The 23876-nt window shown below is 52.7% G+C and overlaps 5 protein-coding genes across 5 annotated transcripts; 2 read left to right on the forward strand and 3 right to left on the reverse strand.

Moving 5' to 3' along the window:
• Nucleotides 1-668: 668 nt before the first annotated feature.
• SMAC4_01749 (uncharacterized protein) lies at nucleotides 669-6619 on the reverse strand. Its single transcript, XM_003348679.2, has 4 exons — nucleotides 6274-6619; nucleotides 3993-6141; nucleotides 3071-3937; nucleotides 669-3019 (listed from the first exon to the last, which is right to left on the reverse strand). Exons 2-4 carry the CDS (start codon nucleotides 4334-4336, stop codon nucleotides 1126-1128), a joined length of 3105 nt encoding a protein of 1034 aa, XP_003348727.1. The 5' UTR covers nucleotides 4337-6141; nucleotides 6274-6619; the 3' UTR covers nucleotides 669-1125.
• A 4669-nt stretch (nucleotides 6620-11288) lies between these two features.
• Nucleotides 11289-12707, forward strand: SMAC4_01750 (uncharacterized protein). The gene is made up of 2 exons (XM_003348680.2): nucleotides 11289-11942; nucleotides 12071-12707. Exons 1-2 carry the CDS (start codon nucleotides 11700-11702, stop codon nucleotides 12407-12409), a joined length of 582 nt encoding a protein of 193 aa, XP_003348728.1. The 5' UTR covers nucleotides 11289-11699; the 3' UTR covers nucleotides 12410-12707.
• Nucleotides 12708-13311: 604 nt separating this feature from the next.
• On the forward strand, nucleotides 13312-15362 carry SMAC4_01751 (uncharacterized protein; the record flags this gene model as incomplete). The annotated part of the gene is made up of 3 exons (XM_003348681.2): nucleotides 13312-13671; nucleotides 13770-15010; nucleotides 15152-15362. Exons 1-3 carry the CDS (start codon nucleotides 13474-13476, stop codon nucleotides 15360-15362), a joined length of 1650 nt encoding a protein of 549 aa, XP_003348729.1. The 5' UTR covers nucleotides 13312-13473.
• Nucleotides 15363-15948: 586 nt separating this feature from the next.
• Nucleotides 15949-17998, reverse strand: SMAC4_01752 (uncharacterized protein; the record flags this gene model as incomplete). The annotated part of the gene is made up of 3 exons (XM_066089641.1): nucleotides 15949-17287; nucleotides 17405-17774; nucleotides 17854-17998. 3 exons carry the CDS (start codon nucleotides 17996-17998, stop codon nucleotides 15949-15951), a joined length of 1854 nt encoding a protein of 617 aa, XP_065946404.1.
• Nucleotides 17999-19328: 1330 nt separating this feature from the next.
• On the reverse strand, nucleotides 19329-23666 carry SMAC4_01753 (uncharacterized protein). The gene is made up of 4 exons (XM_003348683.2): nucleotides 23448-23666; nucleotides 21594-23376; nucleotides 20853-21520; nucleotides 19329-20785 (listed from the first exon to the last, which is right to left on the reverse strand). Exons 2-4 carry the CDS (start codon nucleotides 21995-21997, stop codon nucleotides 19767-19769), a joined length of 2091 nt encoding a protein of 696 aa, XP_003348731.1. The 5' UTR covers nucleotides 21998-23376; nucleotides 23448-23666; the 3' UTR covers nucleotides 19329-19766.
• Between the last annotated feature and the right edge of the window lie 210 nt (nucleotides 23667-23876).

The raw sequence follows: 23876 nt of genomic DNA on the forward strand, positions 1-23876 counted from the left end.
GGAGACCTGGGAGCTCGTCTGGCAACCCCTCGACCGAGATTCAGGGCAGGGTGATCAAATGATTGAAGGAAGGAAGGAAATGATGTCCTGATAATAAAATCTTGATGAGAATCCGTGCTCACTCTGAGGTGATAATTACCAAGATAGTACCTTAGGTACCTTAGTTCGGCACTTCCTCAGGTGAGCTTCACTTGCTTGGATTGTAAGAATTCTCGGGTTGCCCTGGAGAAAGTAGAGATAGGAACGAACAATCGGTCGTAAATGCACGCCAATGTATACATGTGGGTAGGTGCGTTCTGCAGAACGCAATGTAATCGCGGTCCGAGCAACTTCAAGTTGGTGTTGAGACGGGAGTTTAAGTGACCGATAGTGGCTAAAGACGATAGAATGCGCAAACGCTGAAACACATTCGTACAAAAGAGAAAGATATGTCGTCGCGGTCGCGGAAAGTTGAAGATAGACTGAGGAGGGGTTTCCCCAACTGACTTCCCGGGATAGGTTATCAATTGTGCCCCTCGGGAATCGAATGGAGGGGATGCGATGGATGATCAATGATCAGATCATTGTACCACGCAAACGCTTTCGTCATGTAGAACAGTGCGCGCGAATCGGAGATGATACCTGGGAGGGGCAGTAGGTAAACGCCGAGGGGCAATTGCAGTGAGGAGGTACTTTGTTATATAATCAGTTCAGAAACACAGCGCTAGCCACCCATTTGCGAGAATAGGAAAGGGGAAAAAAGAATCGCGGGATGAAAATCACAAAACATATAGCTGGGGTATAGATGAAGTGAAGTATGTGTGGTGAAAGAATAACAACTCGAAAGGAGGCCCATCCACCACAAACGCAACGAACGTCCCCTCGTATACAGCTCAGTCCCCTTTCATGTACCGCCACATCATCATCTCAGCTCGTACCTTCGTCAACATGAACATCAACATCGTTCCCCAACACATCATCACCGCTTTCCACCATCGAAACCGCGCCCCCTTTCCCGCGTTTGGAAAATACCCGCCAGTGTCCCTCGCAGTTTCATGAAACCTTTTTTTCTTTTTGGCACTTATTCCGCCAATGCAATATTGGCAAAACAAAACTCGAGAGCGAGAGAGTTTCCAGAGACGACTATTAAGCCACATTCGCCCCAGCATTCAATTGAATGCAATTATTCAACAGTGTCGCGCCCTCGTGAAGTAGCTCCCACCTGGTCACTCGGAACGTGTCCTTCAACACCACCAACAGCGCCGTATTCTGGTTGAGGCCCCTCATGGACTTGAGGTCCTCCGGCGATTGAATGCTGCCGTATTTGACTAGATACTCGCGCATCTGTCGGACGGCATCCTGGTGGGTAGCAGGCACAGGCAGCGCGGGACAGGGACCCTCCAGAGCATAGCCGTAGCACCACACCACGAGAGCGGCAAAGTACAAGACCCAGGGCCGGTTGAGGAGGACGTCGTCGCGGGCCGAATATTCTTCGTCCATATGGCTGGTATAACCATTGGATTGGGGAGAGCCGGAGCCGGTGGGTAGTAAGACGGATTGCAGGAATTGCAAGGCATAAAAGGTCGCGTCGCGGGCTTTCGCCGAAGGAGCCCACTGGTCTTTCATGCGACGGGTAGCGCTGCTGAGATCTTGCGCGCCGATTGCTCTGCCCAAAAGTCGCTTGGCCCGGGCAAAAATCTGGCAGTCTACAATGTCGATGTGCATGGCCATATGAGCCAAGTGGTGCAGGACGACACGACTTTCAAATACCACATCCGTCTCATTACCCCTGACTCCGAAGAAATAGGGGTCAGCCATTTCGCCTCGCCTTTCCTCCAGAGCCCTGTCGAATTCCTTCTTCCAAGAATCGAATGCCCGGGTGAGCGTGGTCCGCCACTTGTCGCGACCTCCAAGAGCCGTGGTAGCCCCAAGGGAATTAACCTGGAGGTCTCTCTGGTTCATGTGCCAGCTGACGCTAAGTAGACCCGCCATGAGGATGGTGCGGCCGAATGAGTTGGTTTGAACTGTCTGGCCGTTCAACGTCCGCTTGAGCCCGTCGAGGAACCCGATCGGCTTGGCTTGTGACATGAGCTCCGCCTCAATCTTTCCTACTTCTGCGCTACTCTTCGCCTTCCAGAGCTTGTCGTCACAGGGTAGTGGTAGACGCATCTCATGGGCTACCATGACGGTCGAGTGGCCAAACATGGTGGCGTGGATCGAGTCAATAACAAAAGCTGCAAAGGCGGCACGTCGGGTTGCTTCATTGGTGATCCAATGATTCCACCACTCGTCTGGTGTGTGAGCCACGGATGTTGACGAATGTCTCGAACCGTTGGTCTTGTCATCTCTCAGGTTCGGGGGAGAATCCAAAGCTGATTTGCCGATCAAGGCCCTACCACGGCGCATCAAAGTGATGGTCGTTGCGTGGTGGATATGGGCTCTCTCGTGCAGTTCTCTCGTTGAGTACATTTTCTCATACAACTCGAGAAGCAGGAGCGTCTGGAACACCCAAAGCTTGGCTGGCGGCCGACAGTTGGGGTCCTGGAACATCTCCCATCTCAGATGCCAGGCTAAGAAGTTGGACAGCTCGGCACCTGCCTTGGTGACTTTCTGACCGTATGCCTTATCGAGACACGCAGCGCCAATGGCCATCATGGCAATCAGGAGCAGATTTGGTGTTTTGTCGGGAGAAAAGGTAGGTTTGTGAAGGATGGGAATCTGGTCGCTGAAGTGAAGCCAGTAAGATACGATATATGCCTGCATCATCTTCCGGCTCAACATGTGGTTGTCATCGTTGCGGTCGCCCTCGAGGATGTTGTCGCGCTGCCTTTCAATCGGGGCATTGCCGTTTTCGTGGAACCTTTCCTTAATAAGCTCGAAGATTTCGCCGCTTTTCAGATCCGAAATTATTGATTCGGGGAGATTTTGGTCCAAAAGGTTCTCAACGGACATGATCTGTTGAGGGGCCATTTGTGGGAAGTATCCCAACTGACTGGGGTCATTGTAAAACGGATACTGGTTGGTAGAAAACTCCCCATAACTTGCTTCAGGTTAGCAAAGGACACGAATACTGCTTTGGGGTTATACTTACTTTAGCCCCTGAACAGGAACTACAGTGGGCGATCCTTCACCATGCGTGTTGAACAGATAGGCCATAAAGTCTTCGGGCATTCCAACATATGGCGACTTGTTGAGGATGCTATCAGTGCCGAAAACTGGCATTGTCTGCTGCATGCTCATCTGGTCCAGCCGCACCATCTCCCCAGTATCTTGCGAGTGGTGGTCGAAAGACTCTGCAGTTGTTAAGGGCACATAAGCCTGCTGTTGGGCTTCCCTATTCACGACAGCTCCGGGAGACGATGTCGCAAAATCTGATGGAGGAAGGCTAAAAGGCGGGAAGTTCTGCGGCGTGACATATGGAACCGCAGACTGAGGTGTGTTCACGGGATGACTATGATACCCCGGCTGGGTAGAAACAGGAGATAACACCCCATAAGGGCCAACATTCGTCTGCAACGATGGTCTGTGAGGCCCAGGCGGCGATTGGTGAAGAGGTCTTTGTCCTGACATGTGCTGATAGTGAGCACCGTGCTGCATGTAGTCAACGCCATTCGAGTAACCATTCGTAGGTGCGCTGGCAGTCATGGGCGTATATGGGCTTCCCATTGTATCCTTGGGTGAGTTGAACTGCATGGTAAGGGGCCTGCCTTTGGGGTATCCATTCCCGGGACGGTTCATTTCTGGGGATGCGGAACCCGGGGCCATAAAAGGAGAACGACCATCTGTCGTCGGGGAGGCTTGGGACATTAAGGAGTCTTTCCTGCTCAATGCTGATCCTTTGGCCGTGTGGCGCTCCTTATGACGGTTGCAAAGGTCAAGCCTCACGAACGTCCGTTGGCAATCACCAATTCCGCACTTGTATACCTGTTTCGGATTGTGGTTCAGCTGATGCCGGTAACTATCAAAGAAAGCGTTAGCGTTCAACTTGTGCGTATAGACAAGGGTTCACATACAGATGCTCTGCCCTGGAGTAACTTTTCCCGCAGCCTTTCTCAGGGCACTCAAACTTCTTGTCTAGGCCCTTTCGGCTTCTGCGTCGTTTCCTCGCGGGTCCTTCCTCATTGGATGAGTGACCATCGTTCCCATTTCCATCGCCGTCTTCCATATCCTCTAGATCAGGCCTTTCGACATCTTTATCATCAGATCGACTACGGCGACGGCCCCGCTCATGCTCATCTTCCTGTTTGATATTGTGAGGAGGCGTAGGCTCCTGAAACTGAGGCATGGCTCCGTCTGGGCGACAGTCTGAAATGGGAGGTTTGATATCGGTCGACTGTGATGGGAGCACCGAAGTCATGATGGACCGGTTTGCGGACGGGGACTCCGGCCTCGGTAGGGTCACGTCACACTTGGTGTCGGTCAAGGTAACACGCGCCGGGATAGGAGGGGCTAAAGGATCGAGGGGTGGCGCAACGGCGGCCGAACTGCTTGGGCCACGAACAAGAACAAATCAGGGTCGTCGGTCTTGAAGGGCGGTGGTACAAGATCCAGATGAACAGCAAGCTTGCCCGGTGATGGTGTTTGTTCCGGCAAAGAACCGAAGTGTGTAACAGAAGTCGAGAGCAGAACGTGATGAGACAGGTCGAAGGCCCGATACTGGCCACTGCGCGCCAACGGGAGCTTGGTGGTGTAGGGACAAAAGCTCTTCCTCGCCGAGACAAGCTGGTTTGAGTCTCAGGATATCATGACTGATATGCTTGGTTTCGGGTCAGATGTCGGTGGTGGAGGACGAAGGGGTCGTCGGCGCCAGACTGGCCAAGCCCCGCACTAGGAGAAGCTTTGGGGAAAGTAGGAGCGGGGGATCGTGAAGCTCGTAGCGCGGCGGATAGCTTGGAGAATGCGATTTGTTCTTTCCCGTCTTTTGTTACTGTCAAAGACCAAAATGGAGGAGAAATACTCCGAGACCTGGACAACCTACTAAATGGGAATAATCAGTAACAAGCTCAATGGGAACGGACCCATGAAAGCTGCCTCCTGCGACAACGGAAAAGAGGACGGCGATGAACGCCAGCTTGGGCGCATTGGGAAAAGGCGCCTGAAGGCCGGAAGGAACCAGAAGCCCGAATGAGAGTCGAGGAAGCGACCGGGGGTAGACGAAACGGGAGGGGTAGTCATCAGCCAGAGAATTATTTCTAGGGGCCGGATCGCTTCAAGAGGCGTGGTTCAAGCGAACGCGACACGGCTCCTAGGGAACACTGTTCGTCCATCCAACAAGAACAGCCAGGCCCAGCCTTTTGCCAGTTCCTAGTTCCCAGATCCCTTTGCTTCGTTGGTGCTGCTGCCTGTGGCATGGGTCTACCTCCCGTCTGTAAGACCTAGAGCTGCACGCAAGCAGCCCAGCCAGAAGCTCACCTCACTGAGGCAAGCCAGTCGGTGCACCAAGCGCTTGGGTGGGGCTCAAGGTAGCAGGAACAGACGAACAGGGTCAGAGGAGGGAAGGGGAATGGGATGAGCAGGGGTTAGGAAGAGAGGTAGGGTCGGGTGCGTGTAGTTGAGGGTACACCAAGTCCATGTACTTTTGGGGCATAGGCAATAGCATCAGAAAGGGGACAGGGGTAGGTATAAGTGCGAAGGTAAAGATGAGGAGAAGGATGGAAGAAATTGTCAAGGGTATCCATAGACACGTTGTGTTTTAGGAGAGCAGAAAGAATGGAAGACAGCAAAGACATTGGACGGAAGGGAAACGGGGGGAGGGGGGAGGTGATCCAGACAAGCACACTGTTGGAAAGCCACCTTGTACGACACCAGAACGGCAGTGAAAAAAGTGACAGAAATTAGAAACTTGGTCAAAGCACACTTTTGTAAGTGCTAGTACCAGCATGAAGAATCACGCAGTTTCTCAGGTACATACTCGCGGCCACTGAGTATTCCGGCTGGTGCCCTCATTGAGTGTTCTCTGATCCGAAGTGAACTCTTCCAAAGCTGTAACACAATGACGTGCCCACGAAAGAAAGGCACAGAGTTTCGGGATGTCAGATGGCTTGTGTTCTGTGAAGAATGCGCTGGCACTGGGTAGTGGTGACAGGCGGACAAAGCCAGATGGGAGGAGAGACATAAAAGTGCCCGGGGTTACCCATGATACCCACGGGATCAATATGAGGACTTCTCGAACACTTGTTAACGAGACTGCAGTCTGCCGATGCCGGAGGGATCCAAAGTGCTGGGATTGGTAGGGCAACGGGATAGGGTCGTCTCATTATGAAAACTAACCGAATGATGGGAGATGTAACATACTTTGTAAGTGTCAAGTGTCTATAGTCGTTTGAATTCGAATGAGTTGATCAACACTTCACACAACGGCTGACACTGATGTTTGACAGAATAGATCTTTCCGAAGAAGTCCGGCGACAGTCGGCAACACAAGGCGGAATCGGAAGCGGAATCGGAAGTCGGAAGTCGGGACGGCAATCGGGATAGACGGAAGGTAACGAGACGGACCCAAGGTTGACAAGCTTCTTTCCACCTTCCGGACGGTTAAATTCTCCAAAAAAGCCGGGTGGGGAAACACCAGGGTAGGTAGGTCAGGGAGTTTTGTCTTCTGGTCGTTCGGAATGATGGTTCTGGGTAGTCCTGTCTTTGTTGTAAAAAAAAAAAATACCGGAGCCCGTGACCGTAATTGAGGGTGTCGACTGTCGCACAACGCTTCTCGACGATGTAGTGTAAAGCCGTCTTGGTGTAGGAAGCCGAGGGCTGAATCGACTGCCGCTGACGGACTGAAGTGACTGACTGACTAGTCGTAAGTATCGTGTGTAATCCGTGTGAATATTGCCCGCTGTCAACCAGGAAGTATCCTGTCCAACATAAACCTGCCCGGACCTGGGGCTGGGCTGAGCTTGTCTTTGTTCAAGTTCTGCCGGCGCGGGTTGAACGGCGTGGGTTGTCGACCCAAGAGGCAGAGTGTCTGGGGAAGTGCGCGGGAGGGAAGAGTGAGGAGTTGGAGCGGCGTGTGGGGGTCTCTCTGGGAACTTATGGAGATTCAGCGCGGGCCTTCTACAGAACAGCCTGGAGCTCTGGACGGGGTTCCGTTGCACGCGGGGCCACGACGCTAAGAGGGCCGTTCTTGGTCCGACCCTAGCGTTGCGGTTGCGATTGGGGTCGAACCTTCTGGGATCGGTCGGGTCACCCGTTATCGTAAGTATCGTATTACGGGATTACATACCTCTAGTCCTCTACAGCGTCCGCTGACCCTTGTCTCGCTTGTCTCTCATAGCCAACGTCACGCCACTGTGGTATCTGGCCTAGAATTTCGATAGTCCGTCTCTTCATGTTCTTGAGGGTCACATTGCTTCAATAAATGAAAGATGATCAATCTTGCAGGTTTCCCATTTGATGTGAGAATGACGAGGAGGGTGCCATTTGTGTCGGAAGCTATCGTGTGTTTTGGGTGATGCCGTGTTCACCAATCGCCGCCCCGCCCCGTTTCGGTGGAATTGAGCTGCCCTGGCCTAAGCGATCCACTCCCCACGCGAAGGGACCTGCAAGTTTAAAGCCATATCGTGCCGATCCCTATGGGTCTCAGGGGCTTATGCTCCTGTTACATACACATAGTAGAGAGACAAGCGATGGAAGCGTAGCATCTTTGGCCGTACGAGATCTTGGAATAAAAAGAATGAGTTTGACGCGCAGATATCCATTGATGCTGACGACACCTAGGAGACCGGTCCGAGATGGCTTACCAAGTATAATAAGACCGAGAATGCCCTGGCCGTGCGCCTGTCTTGAGGACTGAGAAACATGATCTCTTCAATTGTGGACTGAGAAACATGATCTCTTCAATTGTGGACTGAGAAACATGATCTCTTCAATTGTGGGTTTGTTTCAAGGTAAGCCTTTGATGCACAAGATGCAGCAAGACACAGGCAAGAGAGGTCATGCCTTCCAAAGATGCGCATCTAGCCGTGTGGGGAGCATACCGTAGTAAATGAGGGAAACAACGTGATGAGCGGCTGCCTGCTTACCGACACAGCAAACACAGGAATATAGGTATCTGAAGCCTAGTGCATATTCATCAAGGCCATCATGTCAATGGGTGAAAGTTACGGAGAGAAAAACCGTAAAGGTGAGCTTTGGTGAGATGCTCTCAAGGTAAGGATACCCCTGCCGATGTGAGGAGCCTCGGTGGAGACTCCAAATGCCTGTTATTTGATTGGTCATCCTTTTGTGAACCCTTTCCATCAACTCCACCATCCATATCAATTTCACCACGTCGTCGCTTCCTCCTTTTCTTTCCAACTAAAGTATCATCACCAGGTGCAGTCTACCTCCTTCCCATAATGATGGGCCTGTTTGCATTTCACCAACAAGTGGGAAACAACTTCCATCTCACCTCTTCACCATTTCGCCAGATTCGCCCGTCAGGAACAGCACATGCTCTACAGCCCCGCAGCCAGCCCTCCCGAGCCCCGTCGACCCCAGACACCCTGCCGCGCCCTTCCCTTCGATGCTACTCGGCGTCGTAAAGGCCTCACTGTGATTGGAGCCTAATTCCTCAATCCTTGGCTGCTTCAATGGCGCGTTCTGCAGCAGCAGTAGTGTGCAGGTGGGCCTTTCAGCCGGTCTCTCCGTTAATCCAGGACCACCAACCTTCACACAGTCATCTTCACCAAACATCAGCGACGGTCCGAAGTCCCTTGAGTCCTGAGCTAAAAGCCCCAGAAATTCTGTTTCGGCACCCTAAACACTCGAGAACAACCACGGGTCTTGTCAGACATTCCCAGATTGATGCCGCTGTCAGCTCCCTTCAGCGATTCGTCTATCATTTCTAGACATGTCTTGGTGTCATAGATCCGTTTCTACCAGTCAGCGCGTACGAAAAACCACCGTCAGGAAAGAACACACTCAGTCAATAGTCCGCAGCTCGTGACGGACGACCCCTTGGTATCGAATCAACCCGGTTACCATCACATTGTTCCTACGCGCCACCACTTTCGACACTCTCCAACATATACCCGCGGCCCAATCCCGCGGAGCGACCCCCAAACCCGAACGGGTGAACCCCAAACCTGTTCCCAAGGTTTAGGCGAACAGTTCGAGAACCCTGACACTAATAAATGATGAGATGGGAACGTGGGATGCCACGGATATCCCCACGATTGCCCATCTCGTCCATCCACTCCACGCTTTGTTCGATCGAGTGTCTACCTACCTCGGAGCCAGCCAGACCCGGCCACGGGTTGACCCAACCTGTTGGTGTATAGGTAGCCCATCCAAACCACCATTCCCCAACTGACCAACCAGCACTTGTCTCAGAAGACCGAGGACATGGTCATGGTGCAACCCCCCCGTGAAAGCACCTGTCGACGCCACTTTCTCGCCAAATTTCCAGTCCATCCAAAGAATGGGATGTGAGCGACAAGGCAAAGTTTCGAGGCGTCCAAGCATCACCACATTGATGGTCTGGAAATTGGAGAGTGGCTTATGCACTATCCTGAAATATGATCTGGACGTAGCGGACTGACTCCGACACCCAGTCCGGGAAGGTCGTAAAGTACACTACCGCCGCGGAACAACGCCGCGGGATAAGTGCACCCTTCTGGATAAAATTGGCGTTGAGAGTCAAACTTCGATTCAACCCAAGACATACCATCTTGTGCAGCAGACTGCGTCATTGCCATGTGCTGGTAACACAAACCAAAGAATGGCTTGCGCCTATACTCGAGCAACCTGTTCCAGAAGGTTGTAAAACAAGTTCGAGTGCGGAAGAAGTGTCCCGACATTCTTCAACTGAAGGAAGGTCCCATCTGGGCAGAGCGAGGGGGACACCCCCATTGAACCCTAAGGGCCAGAGACATGCCTCAAGAATGTCACGGCGCGACACCATCCCAAAAGGCGCCACTTTCGTCTTCCAAGTGCAGCCATCATGCATGTCGACGGAAAAGGGACGAGAGCTGAGCGGTTCAGAATTGTCTCAACTCCAGGAAAGGGAATAGAGTGTGCTTATGCCGAACCAAAGGACGACTCAACGTGGGCCTGACCTCCTTCAGGAACCCTCATGGTCATAGTCGGGTCAAGAACTCTATGGGGCCTGACAAATGCCCATATGGATAAGGCTATTCTGATGAGATCCTGCAGGTACTTCTGGGTATGGAAGGGAGAAGTAGGTCCTCACAGTGATTCTGTGGAAGGGCATGAGCAGTCCAACATTGGACACTTGTCCATGCAAAGACGTCTCACGGTGACTGCTTCCGATTCAGCAAGCGTGATATGTGAAAGGGAAAACGCGATCAATCCGATGGTTATCGCATGTGGTCGTCGAATACGTCAACTGTCAAGTGAAGCCATGAGCCTGGACCGAGTCCTCAAGCTCTGATAGACGTTCTGGAAGTTCCATATGCTATCGGATCTCAGCCCTGTCAAGCTCGCCAGGTCCCACGAGCTACCCTGACCATGGTACTAATGAGTTTAGGACCTGGGATGAACCATGGACAATTGCTTACAATTTACCACCAGGCTTGATGATTGGGAAACTCTTCAAAGAAGCACACTTTATTTCGCTTTGAGAACTCAAGAGTGGCCGTTGACGTATTCGACTCGGGGTCACTCGGGGTCACTCGGGCAGTTGAACCTCCGATAGTCACCATATTCATCCAGTTCAGTGGTCGTGCGTCATGGTGGTCCCGTCTAGAAATCCCAATGGATTTTCGATGGAGTATAAGTATACTGGAGGTATTCAACCAAGGTTTTACCAACAATCGCATTGGCTCACCAAACCAATGATTGATTGCTGTACACTACCTTCAGATGAAAATGTCCCAACCGCAATTTAAAGTTTTTAAAGTTTTAAATCTTCCGCTGCGGGAATGTTTTTGTTTTTTTTGCCGGACGCAGGGCAATGCAAAAAGTGAAAGCAGCATCAATTGAAGATGTGCGTCTTTCGTCCGAGAAACTCAGGGTCCACTTAACTTCCGAAGCTTGATTGACCGTGGCTGTCTGTCTCGTCTCGCGCGTTCGCGTTCGCGGCAGGCGGGCGTTAAGTTGCACTTTAACAGGCATGTGGGCAAGCTGGGGCCCACAAAAGTTCAGATCAAATCCACATCTCCATTTGTGAGGGGAAAGTGTGGCACTAAAAGAAGCGATATCGACCACTTAGATGGACTGATAAGGCGCCCAGCCACACGCTATCCTCGAATTACCGTCAAGTCCAAGGAGAGAAAGACTGGCTGGGTCCAGTGTCGTCAGAGCTTTTGTTCCTTTCAGGGATCCCGCTCACAGTGGATGTCCCTTTTTGCAGGACACACTGCAGCTTGCGGCACTGCAGCCTGCGACAAATGTCAATCGCCGCGTTGCCCTGACTTGCCCCGACTGCCCCGACTGCTGCCCTGACAGCCCTGGGCGTGTGCCGGCCGGTCGTTATTGCAATCTCTTTTTCCCACGATTGCCCATCCCAGCCTTGTCTTCTTCCCCTCTCGCCCGACACACTCCAATGCCACTTTGGGTCACCGCAACACGACTGCCTCAGAGCCCACCACCTTGGACCTTACGATGTGATCCAAAAGCCACGAATGCACACCATACTCAACCCGAAGCTCACCTCTTCTCGACACCCTAACCACCGTCCGATTTTGAACCTACGTGACAACCACGCTCCTCCAACCAATTCCGCTTTTCACATCCTGTCGATTATCGTCCGAAACCTACCCACACTTTAGGAACTGTTCGCCATGGCACCGCCAAGGAAGAACCAGAACCACGACGACAAGTCAGACACTCCCCATGAGGAGGGGGGAGGAGGAGGAGGGAAAGGAGGAAAGAAGAATGGCCATACCGGAGGCACCAAGATGCGGCGAGGCGGAAGTTCCACGGGCTCGAGCCTACGTGAGGTGACCAACGCCGCCGCCGTTCTTACTTCGCATCCTGCGACGACGACAACAACAACAAAAGAGTCGGAGGCAAGCAACCCAGGTGTACGTTGGCTTCTCGTTCCCAACCCGGCCCCTAATCATCATTCCCAATCTCCCAATTGCAATTGGTTTCTTCCACCCATTGAGTGCTGTGCCGAACCAAGCTAACCTGTCTCTTTGTCTCTCCACAGCTCCAATGGCCCGCCTTCGAGAGAGACGTCCTCCACGCCTACCGACGGGCCTACCGCCTCCAGACCCCGACCGCATACGCGAACCCCGTCCACCAATGGGTCCTCACCCAGCCCGGCAGCGTCGGTCTATACTCGCCCACGATTGCGCGACGCAAGGAATACCGGAGGCAAAGCAAGGACCAGTTGACCAGCACGGTGCGCAAGCACTTCAACGGCCTCGGCGTCCAGGAGAACGACATCATTGTCGACTTTTTGCACAAGATTCGCACCTCCCAAGGCGTGCCCAAGAAGAAGGTTATCAAGCCGAGGGAATACATCACCTTGCCTCCGGAGGAATGAGTGGGTGACGACATGGTGGTGCGGGAAGCTGACTCAGGGGGTTAAGTTACGGACTCAACCCAACCCTCTTCTTCCACCACGGCTTATCGGTTGACGATGCTGTGGAAAGAGTCCCCCATATTTTTTCTTTTCTTTTGTGGTTATTGACGATGCCTGCTGCTTTGGGGGGGACTGGGGAACTGTTTGGGCGCTATTCGGATATCCTTGATTTTGTTTTTGTTTCGATCGACTGGAACCGACTTGGCGCAATGGACTCATGATGGTTGTTTTGGGGAATTATCTTTTTTTTTTTTTTTTTTTTTTTTAACACCAGGCACACAACACAAATCGGCATGGCACATATGGGAATTTATATAGGAATTGATGATTGTGGTTACCACCCACGGACAGAAATGTTTTGGGGCCCCCAACCCCTCAACCCCTCAACCCCATCTTGTCTCCTCCTTGGACCTCATAGTGCGGTGGGATCCCGGGCCATCACCAGCATAGTGCATTGAGTTTAGTTCGCCGACTGGACGAATTGGTGTTGAGTGTTTTGCCGCAGCGCAAACGGCGATTCGCGATTCGGAAGATGTGGTGGGGCAGAAAGAAGGCGGTGGTGATTTCTAGAGACTTTGGAGACCAGCGAGGTTCCCGGATTCCCCACTTTTGCGCAGCTTTAAGTGCTCTGAATGCCAAGACCGAACCCCCCATCTCCCCCAACGGCCCAATGGCATTTGTGATTCGGCGAATGGGCTGGCAGCCAAAAAGTTGACATGCATGGTTGTCCCAAGTGCTTCCGTCCTGTCACGACGACCTTCTTTCGTAACCCTTTGCGAACTTTCACTTCTCTCCCCTCCATCGAAAACAAAAAAAAAAACGCACGGCGTTTTGGTTCAGCTTGTCCCCCGCCATACCGCTCGAGTTGCTGTCCACTCACACTCCTTGTTTTTGTCTGATATTTTAGATGTCGTGGTAATTCCCTACTAGCTACTTGGCCCGCACGCATTATCTATCTACCGACGAAACCCGAACCCTCTCTCCTCTCCGCGTATATTACCCATCCACATCTAAAAAGATCCAAGATGAACTCCTCCGTTCTGCCCAAGGCAGCCCTCCCGGCTCGCCAGTTCTCCCCCGCGCAAATATGTCGTCGCCAAAGGTTTAGAACATGCGCCGGCAGGAAGGCTTCCGCTGCTGGCTTTACTGTAGTTGCTAGGCCTCGCAACAGCCGCTGCTCAACGACACCCACTTCTCCGACAAGTCCTGTCTCGAAGCCAAGGGTAGGTCCCGTCCCGATGACGTCTTGTTTTACTCTTTTGCTCCGTGCATTTCAAAGCCCCCCCATTGCTGACCAACTCCTTTTGCTTGATCACTACAGACCTTCCACACTACCAACCGACTGCTTGCTACACCTCGCGACCCCTACGGCGTACTGGGTGTTGACAAGAGCGCCTCGCAATCCGACATCAAGAAGGCCTACTACGGTCTAGCCAAGAAGTACCACCCCGACACGAACAAGGACGCCAACGCCAAGGACAAGTTCGCCGAGATCCAGTCCGCCTACGAGATCCTATCCGACCCCGAGAAGAGGAAGCAGTTCGATCAGTTCGGCGCTGCCGGCTTCGACCCTTCAGGTGGCCACCCTGGCCCCGGCGGTGATCCTTTCGGTGGCGCGCACCCCTTCGGCGGCGGCTTCGGCGGACGTGGCGGCTTCGGCGCAAATATCAACCTCGATGACCTCTTCTCAGCATTCACCGGCGGTCGCGGTGGTCCCTTTGGGGGCGGCGGCGGTCGGGGTCCGTTCCAGCACGAGATTTTCGAGGGTGACGACATTGAGGTACAGGTGCAGGTGTCGTTCATGGAGGCGGCCAAGGGAACAAAAAAGACGGTTACGATCCTGCCCTTGACGGAATGCGGCACATGTACCGGCAGCGGTATGAAGAAGGGCACTCAGAGGTCGACCTGCAAGTCCTGCGGCGGTACCGGTCAAAAGGTGGTCACGGTGATGGGCGGTTTCCAGATGGGCACCGTCTGCAACGCCTGCAGCGGCAGCGGCATGGTGACGCCCAAGGGATCCGAGTGCAGGACCTGCTCGGGCGACGGCGTGGTGCGGGAGCGCAAGACGATGGTGGTCGACATCCCCGGCGGTATCGAGGACGGCATGAAGCTACGGATCAGCGGCGAAGGCGACGCGCCCCCATTAGGCAGACAATCGAACCCCAACGCCCAGGGCACCAAGGGCGACCTGTTCGTCCACGTCCGGGTTGCGCCCGACCCCAAGTACCAGCGCCAGGGCTCCGACATCCTCTACACGGCGACGATACCGCTCACCACGGCCATTCTCGGCGGCGAAGTCACCATCCCCACTCTCGAGGGCGACGCCAAGGTCCGTGTCGCCACCGGCACCAACACAGGCGACAAGATGACGATGGCCGGCAAGGGCATGCCCAAGCTCAAGGGCCGCCGCGGAGCCAAGGGCGACCTCCGCGTCGAGTTCCGCGTCAACATGCCCAAGTATCTGAGCCCCAACCAGCGCACGATAATCGAGATGCTAGCGGACGAAATGGGCGACAAGACGGCCAAGCGCGTCATGAACCTTCACAAGTCCTCATCGTCGACGTGAGACACCCACCCAAACTCCGGCATATACTCCCCCCCTCTTTTTTGGATTATTATTCCTTAGATAAGAGAGAGTCTTACGGTTCTTTGGTTGTGTATGAAACAAACATCCAGCTAACTTTTCGACGCTGCGTCTAACAGGTCTGAGAACTCTTCTTCTTCATCGTTCACCAATAACTCTGATTCTCTCGACCCCGAGGACCACAAGAATGAGGGGTTCCTCAAGTCGTTGTGGCATAACTTGACCAACCATCCTGCTCATCAGCAGAAGGATGGAACGGAAGGGTCGACGGAGACGGAGACTAAGAAGGATGGCGAGAGTGAGAATAAGGATGATACCAAGAAGGAGTAGACGTGCCTTTCGGTCTGAGGAATTCGAAAAAAGAGGGAAATTGCATCATCCCATCTCGGCGTTGGTGGGTGGAGATGACATCGGACTGGTAGCAATTTTGCCGGTTTGGTTATCTGTTTCCTTAAAACGCACACGATAATGAGACGTTTTTCTAGACGTCTTTCTACATTGGCTACCTCGAAAAGGAGAGATTGGAAGCGGGCACACCGCGGGGCGGACGACTTGTTTTGCATTGACGGTGTTTTGTTTGATGGACGGCGGTGGCATAGATCGTTACGACGACGAGCTCAAAGACCCAGAAATGGAAAGGGGAAGAGGAGATGAAGGAATTGTATATCTAAGATGGTGAGATGTTGCTGTAAGTTTTTACCCAGACAAGATCAGATGAGATGAAAAATGGCATGTACACTATACACACTACTCTAGATACCGAGAAGAACGCAATTTGGATTCAGCTGCTGTTCTGTACTTATAGACCACTTCACTTGGCAAACTTTTTCCTACATATACAGAAGCAACAAAGAAAAACACGATTTCATCCTCAACCCCCCTTCCCTTCACACAGTCTCTCACGCTTTCACATCTCTTAGCAGCCACCACTCCTCCCCCCCTCGCCCCTAAAAGCATCATCCGTCTCCCCTCTCACAACCTCCTCCTCGCCAACCACGCAAGGCGGAACACTTACCGTGCGATTCCCTGCATCGACAGCACTCTCCCAAATCCATCCCTGCCCACAATCCTGCTCCCTAACAAAGGCATACCCGATATTCTCCCCCGCCGACAACGGCACCTTAGCAAACCACAGCGGCCTTTCACTAGTATAGTTACTACTCTGCATCGGAATTGCCTGCCCCAAATCCCAGTTCCCCAAGTCCGAAGAGTTTCCCGTCAAGTAAATATTTTCGCCATAGTAAGTGCTGGCGTTGACTTGGAACAAGATGGTCGATTGGCAAGTCACATTAAGCTGGGGGGCGCCGGCCGAAGTAGCTGGGGCGTAGGTCCCCTTATAGGAGGTGCCGGCGCACTGGGAGGGGGGCTTAAGAAGAAGGGAAGAGGATGAGGTAGGGACCCAAGACGGAGGAAACTGCTTATTACGGCGATGCGTCATGGAAAGGAAGGAAGCAAATGACCAAGTCAAATTATCTGCCGAGATCGGTGTCCCGGGCGCAGTTTTGAGGAATTGTTCCGCTAGCGAGCCGGAGGGTGGGGTGTACTTTTGTACGACGGAGACAAAACTGTCGGCGTAGGCCGTGACGGCGTTTAGGATTGCGGAAAACGGGGAGAGGACGTTGAGCACTGGCCAGGCGCGGTAGACAGTTCCTGCGCGGGCGAGGGAGGGGGAAGGGGAGATGGACTTGAAGAATGCGAGGTTGGTTTTGTCGATACTGACAAAACCCTGGCGTTCCCACTGCGCTACCGCGTCGTACAAAAGTTCGGCTGCGCCGAGGGTTATCAAGTACCACGGGTTGCCGGTGTAGTAGATATCCTCCGGGTAGCGGCCCAGGGCGACACCTTTGGTTTTGGGGATGTTGGCGTTGATAGGATATAGATTGGGGTCGCGGAAGGTATCGACGAGGACCTTGAAGGTACTTAATACCTTGCTATGGCAAGGTTGTAGGGTTGGGGAATCGCAGGGCGCGTTGACGTCGAAGGAGGCCAAAGGCCCCAAGAGGGTGTTGGCGTCTATGCCTGATCGGAAGGAGCCGATGTTGATGTTACCGAGCAAATGGCCCTTGGAGGCATCGAAGAAGGCGGGGGAGTTGAGGAAGCAGAGGATTTGCGGGGCTTGGGAGGTGCAGGCTTCGCAGGAGAGACCCAGAGAGGAGGCGAGTTGCGAGCCGGTGACTAAAGACCGGTATTGCGACTGGGTGGTGAAGAAGGAGGTGCCGGAGACTTCTTCCCAGAGGTCGAAGGTTGTTGAGTTCCTTTTTTCGGTCCCAGGGCTGTTAGTCACCTTGCACCTCTAACATACCATGAACGTCGGACGGTCGGTTGGGAAGGAAAGAAGAAAAGAAAAGAAAAGAAAAGAAAAGAAAACTAACCAATACTGCCCCACATAAGCCAAATCATTCGCAATAACCGGCCAAATCACCTCCTTCACCCTTTTCTTGTCTCCCCTTTTGACAAGATAATTGCTATACTCAATCAAAGCAATCGCTCTCAGCGCGGGTCCGTCTCTTTGCGGCCGGCCCCAGTTGCCGTTATACCGGCTTCCATCGGCATTGAACTTGGGTTCGCCCAGCCCGGCTCCCGAGGGGAGAAGCTTGCCGGAGGGGTTGGTGACGGTTTGCAGCACGGCCTGCGAGTGGATGTAGTCTTCGATGTAGGGCTGGAGAGCCTTGTTACCGAAGAGGAACTCGTCCACCAGGGTTTTGTAGGTTAGGGCCGCGTCGCGGGTCCAGGTGTAGAAGTCTGCAGATAATGAAAGCTCGTGGTCAGTATGGTACTGATGATGTGTTTGGTTATGGGATAATGGTGTCTGTTGACTGACAGTTGGGATTCTCCTTGGTAGGACTGGCAATGACGATGCCGGGTCCTGCGCCTGGGACTCGAGCGCCGTTTGGTCCAATATTGGCGAGGACTCCGTCGAGGGCGATCTTTTGTTCTATTTGGGAGTTTGATGTCAGTGTGATCATCCTATGTTGAAGACACTTAGAAGCGACGGTTCTTACCAGTGCCAATGAAGGACTTCAAAGAAACACCCTGAGGCCATGGCTTCTTGTCCGTGGCAGCAGCACAAACGGCAGCCGGCCATGCTACCAGCCCAGCAAAAACAACTTGGGTGAGATGAACCATCTTGAGAGAGCTTGAGGATCGGAACCGGAGACAGTGAGCCTGATGAGAAGGAGGAGAAGGGGCTGGTGAAGATTGTCGGAAGGGCAAAGAAGATCGTGGTGTACGACAAGATGTATGGGGTATATATACTTTCCACTTCACTTTCAACCACCCTCCTCAGATAGGCAGGCCTAAGAGGGTGACATTGACCAACATACCAATCATGGGTCTGGACCAGAAAGCCATCAAACGATGTAAGGTAGGTAGACAATCCTTCCCCATGAGAACCTTGATCCTCATTCCCCAGACAACCACCATCTCTACCCCCAGAAGTTTATCTCCAGCTTCTCGACCTTAACGAATGGGGAAAGTCTCGAATCATCAGTTGGAGAACCACTTCCACATAAACCGAAGAAACATTGGAATAGTAACTCATGACGTTGTATAGAGACAGGGGGGCCGACTAAGTCAGAGGTTCTCCGCATCGGCTGGGCCCATCTCCTCCTTCATGGTTTACCTGGGCAGTCTGCAGTCAATAGAATGTGTTGAATCGGCCCGCGGTGAGTTGCATTGTGTTTAGCATGTTTGGTAGTCCATCGCAATATTCGAAGTGTCCGGGTCATAAGTAGCGTTTCCTGGATTCCTCAAAGTTCACTACAGTCCAATACTGGTTTGTTTGTTAGCTTGAGACCTTCGGTTATCATTCCTAGGCGTTTACATATCTAATCCATCCGTTTCGTTCCATATCAAAGGCACAATCCTACATTGTACATACCTTTTTAACTTCTAACCACACCTTTCTCTACTGTACTCAACCACTGAATCTTAATCCTTGTAAGGTTTGGGGCAATTCGGGGTAGATCTTGTCCAATATGATAGGGGAGCCGTGTTAACGGACAAATCAGCATTATATTGTACGTAGTTCGCCGTTGTTGTGAGGGGAAGCGTAGCGAACGTAGCATCGAAAGCAGGAACTGCTTCTCTTATCCCCGCAAACGGACTACGTACCTAGCGAACGGGATGACTTTTACTTTAGTTTCTTTTTTCCCGTTTACGTATGTGCCCCAACGCCGAGGCAGCCCCCATCGGGCTTCACCCACCTAGCCGAGTCGACGTGATATATTCCAAGTGCGCCCGAGTAATTGACCGAGTCGCACCGACCAAGCCGCCTCGGTGGGAATACGACCGACGCGGCATTGGCGAGAGAGATATCAATGAACGAGCATGTGTTTTCATTCATGAGATTTTCTGAAATTAGTTGTCCTTTGTCTCATTACATTCAATATTCTTTACCTCCTTCCTATCTACTTACCTACGTACATACAGTATCCAGACATTGCTTTCTTGTCAAGCCTAACCAGTAACATAATCTTCGTTATTTGATGATGATACAGGTGTGCCCAATATGTATACTCCAATTCGTGATACTTACCCTTCTATCCTCAACCGTTAACCTTGTCCCATCATAATAGTATGTTGAAAACGCCCCGAGACTCCGATACCGGATTTGAATACAAAGCTATTTTCCTGAAATTCCTCATCACCAATGTCCAACTCGTTTACTCTCTGTCATCAAGGCCTTGTTTCCTCCCGAACTTCCACCTATATTTGGAATGTTAATAAGCAAGATTAGGCAGCAGGACTGGGGAGCTCCTTCATCTCCTGACTCGCCGTATTCCTCGGCGCTGGGGAATAAGTCGCTTGCCGCTCTTGCTCCACCCTCTGATCACTGGATCTAGGGCTGCCCTTAGCCGAGCCGGGAGACCCAGGTGTCATATGTGCCGGCGGCGGCTTTGTCAACACCCCTCCTGAATGCCTGCCCTCGGATGCGAGTGACTCTCTCCTGGAATTCCGGCTTCTGAGATGTTGTCGCTGAAGACCTTCCGCTGGGGCTTCTTTTTTGGTCATTATCAACCCGTTCGTTGTTGATCCTTCTTCCGAGGGACCGTTGGGTGGGAAGGATGATGACGGACGGAGCAGACCTTCGTTGGGCTCTTGAGGTCCAGTTGCGAGAGGCTGTGCCGGCGGTGGTCCTTGTCTCCCCTTCTTGACGCTCTTCCACTCCATTCCGAAAGCGCAGAGCAGAGAAGCAAAGGCGAGGCCCATGGCTGCTAGGAAAATGCGCTGGCAGGCATAATTATATGCGTCAAGCACGCGGCCTTTGTACTCTGGCGGTACTTCGTTGGTGAGCTGCGTTGCGCCCTCGTTGACGATGACATGGCCTCCGATTCCAGGGATTCCGGACAGTTTCTTGACGAGGAGGTTGCTGAGGATGGTCTGACCAACTGATGTGAAGACAGCACCGCCCAGTTGTTGAACAAAGAAGTTAATGGCAATGCCTGTGCTAACATCTTCCTTGGGCAATACCGTCTGGATGGCCAAACCTGAAGTCTGCATTCCAAAGCCGAGACCGAACCCTGTTAGGAACTGGAAGGCGACCCAGTGCGAAGACGGACTGCCCGGGTTCAGTGTGCTCATGAGACCCTCACCAACGGACATGATTGAGGGAGCAACGAGCATAGATGGTACATAATATCCGATCTTCTGGGTAATGATACCGGCAATGATACTCGAAACGACCAGGCTGAGAACGAGCGGGAGTGTGTAGATACCCGACTTGATAGGATCGACCTGCTTGACGGTTTGGACTGATAACAAGGTGATTGGTCAGCTGGAATTCGGATGAAAAGGAGCAGTGTTTGAAAGAAATCTTACACCATATTGGTACGTAATAGACCATCATAAGCATAGACCCTGCCAAGAAGAAGGTAAAGGAGGTACCAAAAGCCACGCTCCTCTGTGTTATGATCTTTGGCGGCACCATAGCTGTCTTGGGTTTCAAAATCTGAACAACGATGAAAGCGGCGGTACATGCTCCGAAGACCGCGAAGAGGAGAATAATACGCCACGAGTTCCACGAATGGGTCGAGCCAGCCCACTGTAAGGCAAGCAAAAGACACACGGTTCCAGGGAGAAAGAAGATCATGCCGATAGGATCCAGACGTTTGATATGTACGGCAAGGCTAGCAGGTGCGCGCTTCTCTTTCGGCGGGTTCCAAAAGAAGACCATGAAGATAAAGCTAACAGCACCGACGGGCAAGTTGATGTAGAAACACCAACGCCATGTGGCACCGCTCGTGAAGGCTCCGCCGATCAAGGGGCCCATAACCGACGCGATACCGAACACCATGCCGAAGAGACCTTGAAAGGCAGGCCTGCGGTGTAAGGGGATCATAGGGATCATGATCAACATGCAGCCTGAGAAGATACCGGCAGAAGCCATGCCGGCAATTGCGCGGCCGACAATAAAGACGGTTGAGTTCGATGCCGCACCGCAAATAGCAGAGCCAATTTCGAAGACGACAACGCTGCCTAGAAAGACCCTATAGAAGGAGAGTTGTTGTTAGCCTCTGTATCCACTTTGCTATTTAACCACAACCGGATGAGGATACTGACCATTTCATATCATAAACCTTGTAGATGCGCCCATATACAAGTTGAGCACATGATGTGGTCAACATGTAAGCGGAGCCATACCATCCAATATCGCCCAAAGCATTGAACTCGTCCGAGATGCGTGGAACGGCGGTCGCGATGATTGTCCTGTCGAGAGCGACGAGAAACAGCGCCATAAAGTTGCACAACAGGGTCAACCAGAACATTAAACTCTTTGGCTTGTACAGATCGTCCTCTGTTGGCTGTGGTGGGCCCGCAGGCGGCGGAGTGGGCGAAAGCTTTTCGACATCGTTAGGTTCTGCCATGCTACCAGCAGCGCCCCTAGACTCGTCTCGCGGGCGGTTGTGATGGCTTGACTTGCCACTGCTACTGAGGGACGTGGTGGACTGCGAGACGGTAGCCATTATGGATGGGTTGGTTCGGAACAGTTGGTGGGAGGTCGCAGAAAGATGGAGAGCAAGGCGACGGGGCCCCGGGGGAAAAGGAGGACCAGCCTTCCGGACGGACGGGGGGCGGGGCGAGGACAGAGTGCGACCGAGACACTTGTTGTGATCCGGTGACCGATGGGGGGTTCGTCCTGGGATCCTATGTCGAACAGGTCTCGCCTCGTTGGTTTTCCTTCTCCTCCTGTTCCTGGTGTTCCTCCTCTCTGCTTCTCTCCTTCTTCTCGTGCCGGACACTGGCAGCCTTTGGTGACGAAGGGGACCAGCCTTGAGGTCTCACAAAACGAGTTCGGGTAATCAGACGAAACAACAAACGGCCGGGCCGGCTAATTGGTCATGCCTCAACACGACAATCGTCCAGGTATGAGGTTCTGGAATCGTGTGGTTGTTGAGATGAGACGTAACGAGGTGAGGTTTAGGTGATGCAGGGTGAGGTGACGCACGGGAAGTGAGGTGAGCGAGTGAGCCAAGCCTTTCAGGAGATGTGGGAAGTACCTATGTAAACAAAGATCTTATAACGAGAAGCAAGTAAACAAGTGAACCACATCAGAGATGCGTCTGAGATATGCCGAACCAAATGTGCTTGTTTGCGTATGTACTAATGATGCTTACTGCCGTAGATGTATCCTGGCTGTTGTTTTAGAAGCACAGAAAAAAAGAAGAAGAAGAGGGAGAGCAAAGTAAAAGAAGGAAAAAAGGCAGTGTCGCGGACGCGGTTGTCTATATAAGACACGTTCTTGGTCTCGGACATAAAAAGCAACCAGCGTGGAGACATTTTGACAGCCCCCGGAGGCTGCCTGGCCTGCTACGGGCAGGCGTAGATGACGGGTGACGGCAAGTATGGGACCGTGGACCCGTGGATTTCCATATCCATCCGTCAAACCATCTATTAACAAGCACGTCGGGCCCTCCACCTTGGCCCACGGCGCCGCGTCAGGATGACTGTGGTCCGAAAGGCCTGAGTTACATGGACATGGACCTGGGACGCACATCCATCGGGACATGTGGGAATGCAATCCATCATGTGCTTTCACTAGGAATTTCCAGATTCCTCAGTGGTTCCCATGTACTTTGTATGGTTCAAGTAGAGCCATGTAGACTCTAGACCCGGACAGGAGGCATGCTGCCCTATGTTGTCGGGATATGCATCTTGGATATTGGATCATGAGTGCGAGATGGATGGAGGGACGGACGGGGAACCGAGTCAAAGAAGGAGGAAGAAGGGAGGCGGATGAACTGATAGGCGAAGTGAAGCGAGTGGCTATCCTTTTCCATCTTCGCCAACCCAAGGGCTGCTATCTTGGGCATTGAAGAGCGTGTTGGTGTTCCCAAGTCCATCACTGCAATTTGTCAACGAGGGAAAGACGTCGGAGCATCGGAGCTTTGGGTGCAGACTCTGCATTCCACTTACTTGCTCTGTCCTCCCTGAGCGCCAATTGCCTGTTTCTCACCTCATTACCCGGACCACTCCTGCCTATCCTGTGTGTCTCTTCCCATCTCGCCTGGCCAAAATGGCATCGTGTACCTTGCGCCAAGCAAAGAAAGGGAAGGAGTTCCCCATCGCAAGATCCGCTCCTGCAGCCAGGTTGGAGGTTCCATGAGCGCGGCTTCGTGTGGAGCTGGACGGGGGAGGAAAGGAAGAGCCTTCGTGCCTTCCTCGTTTGGTCTTGGCTTTCGGCATGCGGCGCCATGGCTTTTCTCAAGGCTTAGCGTCTTCAAGTGCCGTTGTACAATTAAATGGCACAGACGGAGGTCGGCGCACGCAAGAACCGACGTGTTTTTTGGTTATCTTTTCCAGCGCTCGTCTCCAGTGATCTACAGGTGGGTTTAGCGGCTCTTA

Source organism: Sordaria macrospora, chromosome 3, assembly GCF_033870435.1.
Source record: "Sordaria macrospora chromosome 3, complete sequence".
Lineage (NCBI taxonomy): Eukaryota > Fungi > Ascomycota > Sordariomycetes > Sordariales > Sordariaceae > Sordaria > Sordaria macrospora.

Bases quoted from the DNA above. Each gene is read 5' to 3' on its own strand.
- SMAC4_01749 (XM_003348679.2), bottom strand. From the start codon at position 4,336: ATGACTTCGGTGCTCCCATCACAGTCGACCGATATCAAACCTCCCATT. The intron at 3,938-3,992 runs GTATGTGAACCC...TTTCTTTGATAG, and splicing joins TACTCCAGGGCAGAGCATCT to TTACCGGCATCAGCTGAACC. The intron at 3,020-3,070 runs GTAAGTATAACC...ACCTGAAGCAAG, and splicing joins GTTCCTGTTCAGGGGCTAAA to TTATGGGGAGTTTTCTACCA.
- SMAC4_01750 (XM_003348680.2), top strand. From the start codon at position 11,700: ATGGCACCGCCAAGGAAGAACCAGAACCACGACGACAAGTCAGACACT. The intron at 11,943-12,070 runs GTACGTTGGCTT...GTCTCTCCACAG, and splicing joins CGGAGGCAAGCAACCCAGGT to CTCCAATGGCCCGCCTTCGA.
- SMAC4_01753 (XM_003348683.2), bottom strand. From the start codon at position 21,997: ATGGCTACCGTCTCGCAGTCCACCACGTCCCTCAGTAGCAGTGGCAAG. The intron at 21,521-21,593 runs GTCAGTATCCTC...CTCCTTCTATAG, and splicing joins AAGGTTTATGATATGAAATG to GGTCTTTCTAGGCAGCGTTG. The intron at 20,786-20,852 runs GTAAGATTTCTT...CCTTGTTATCAG, and splicing joins CTATTACGTACCAATATGGT to TCCAAACCGTCAAGCAGGTC.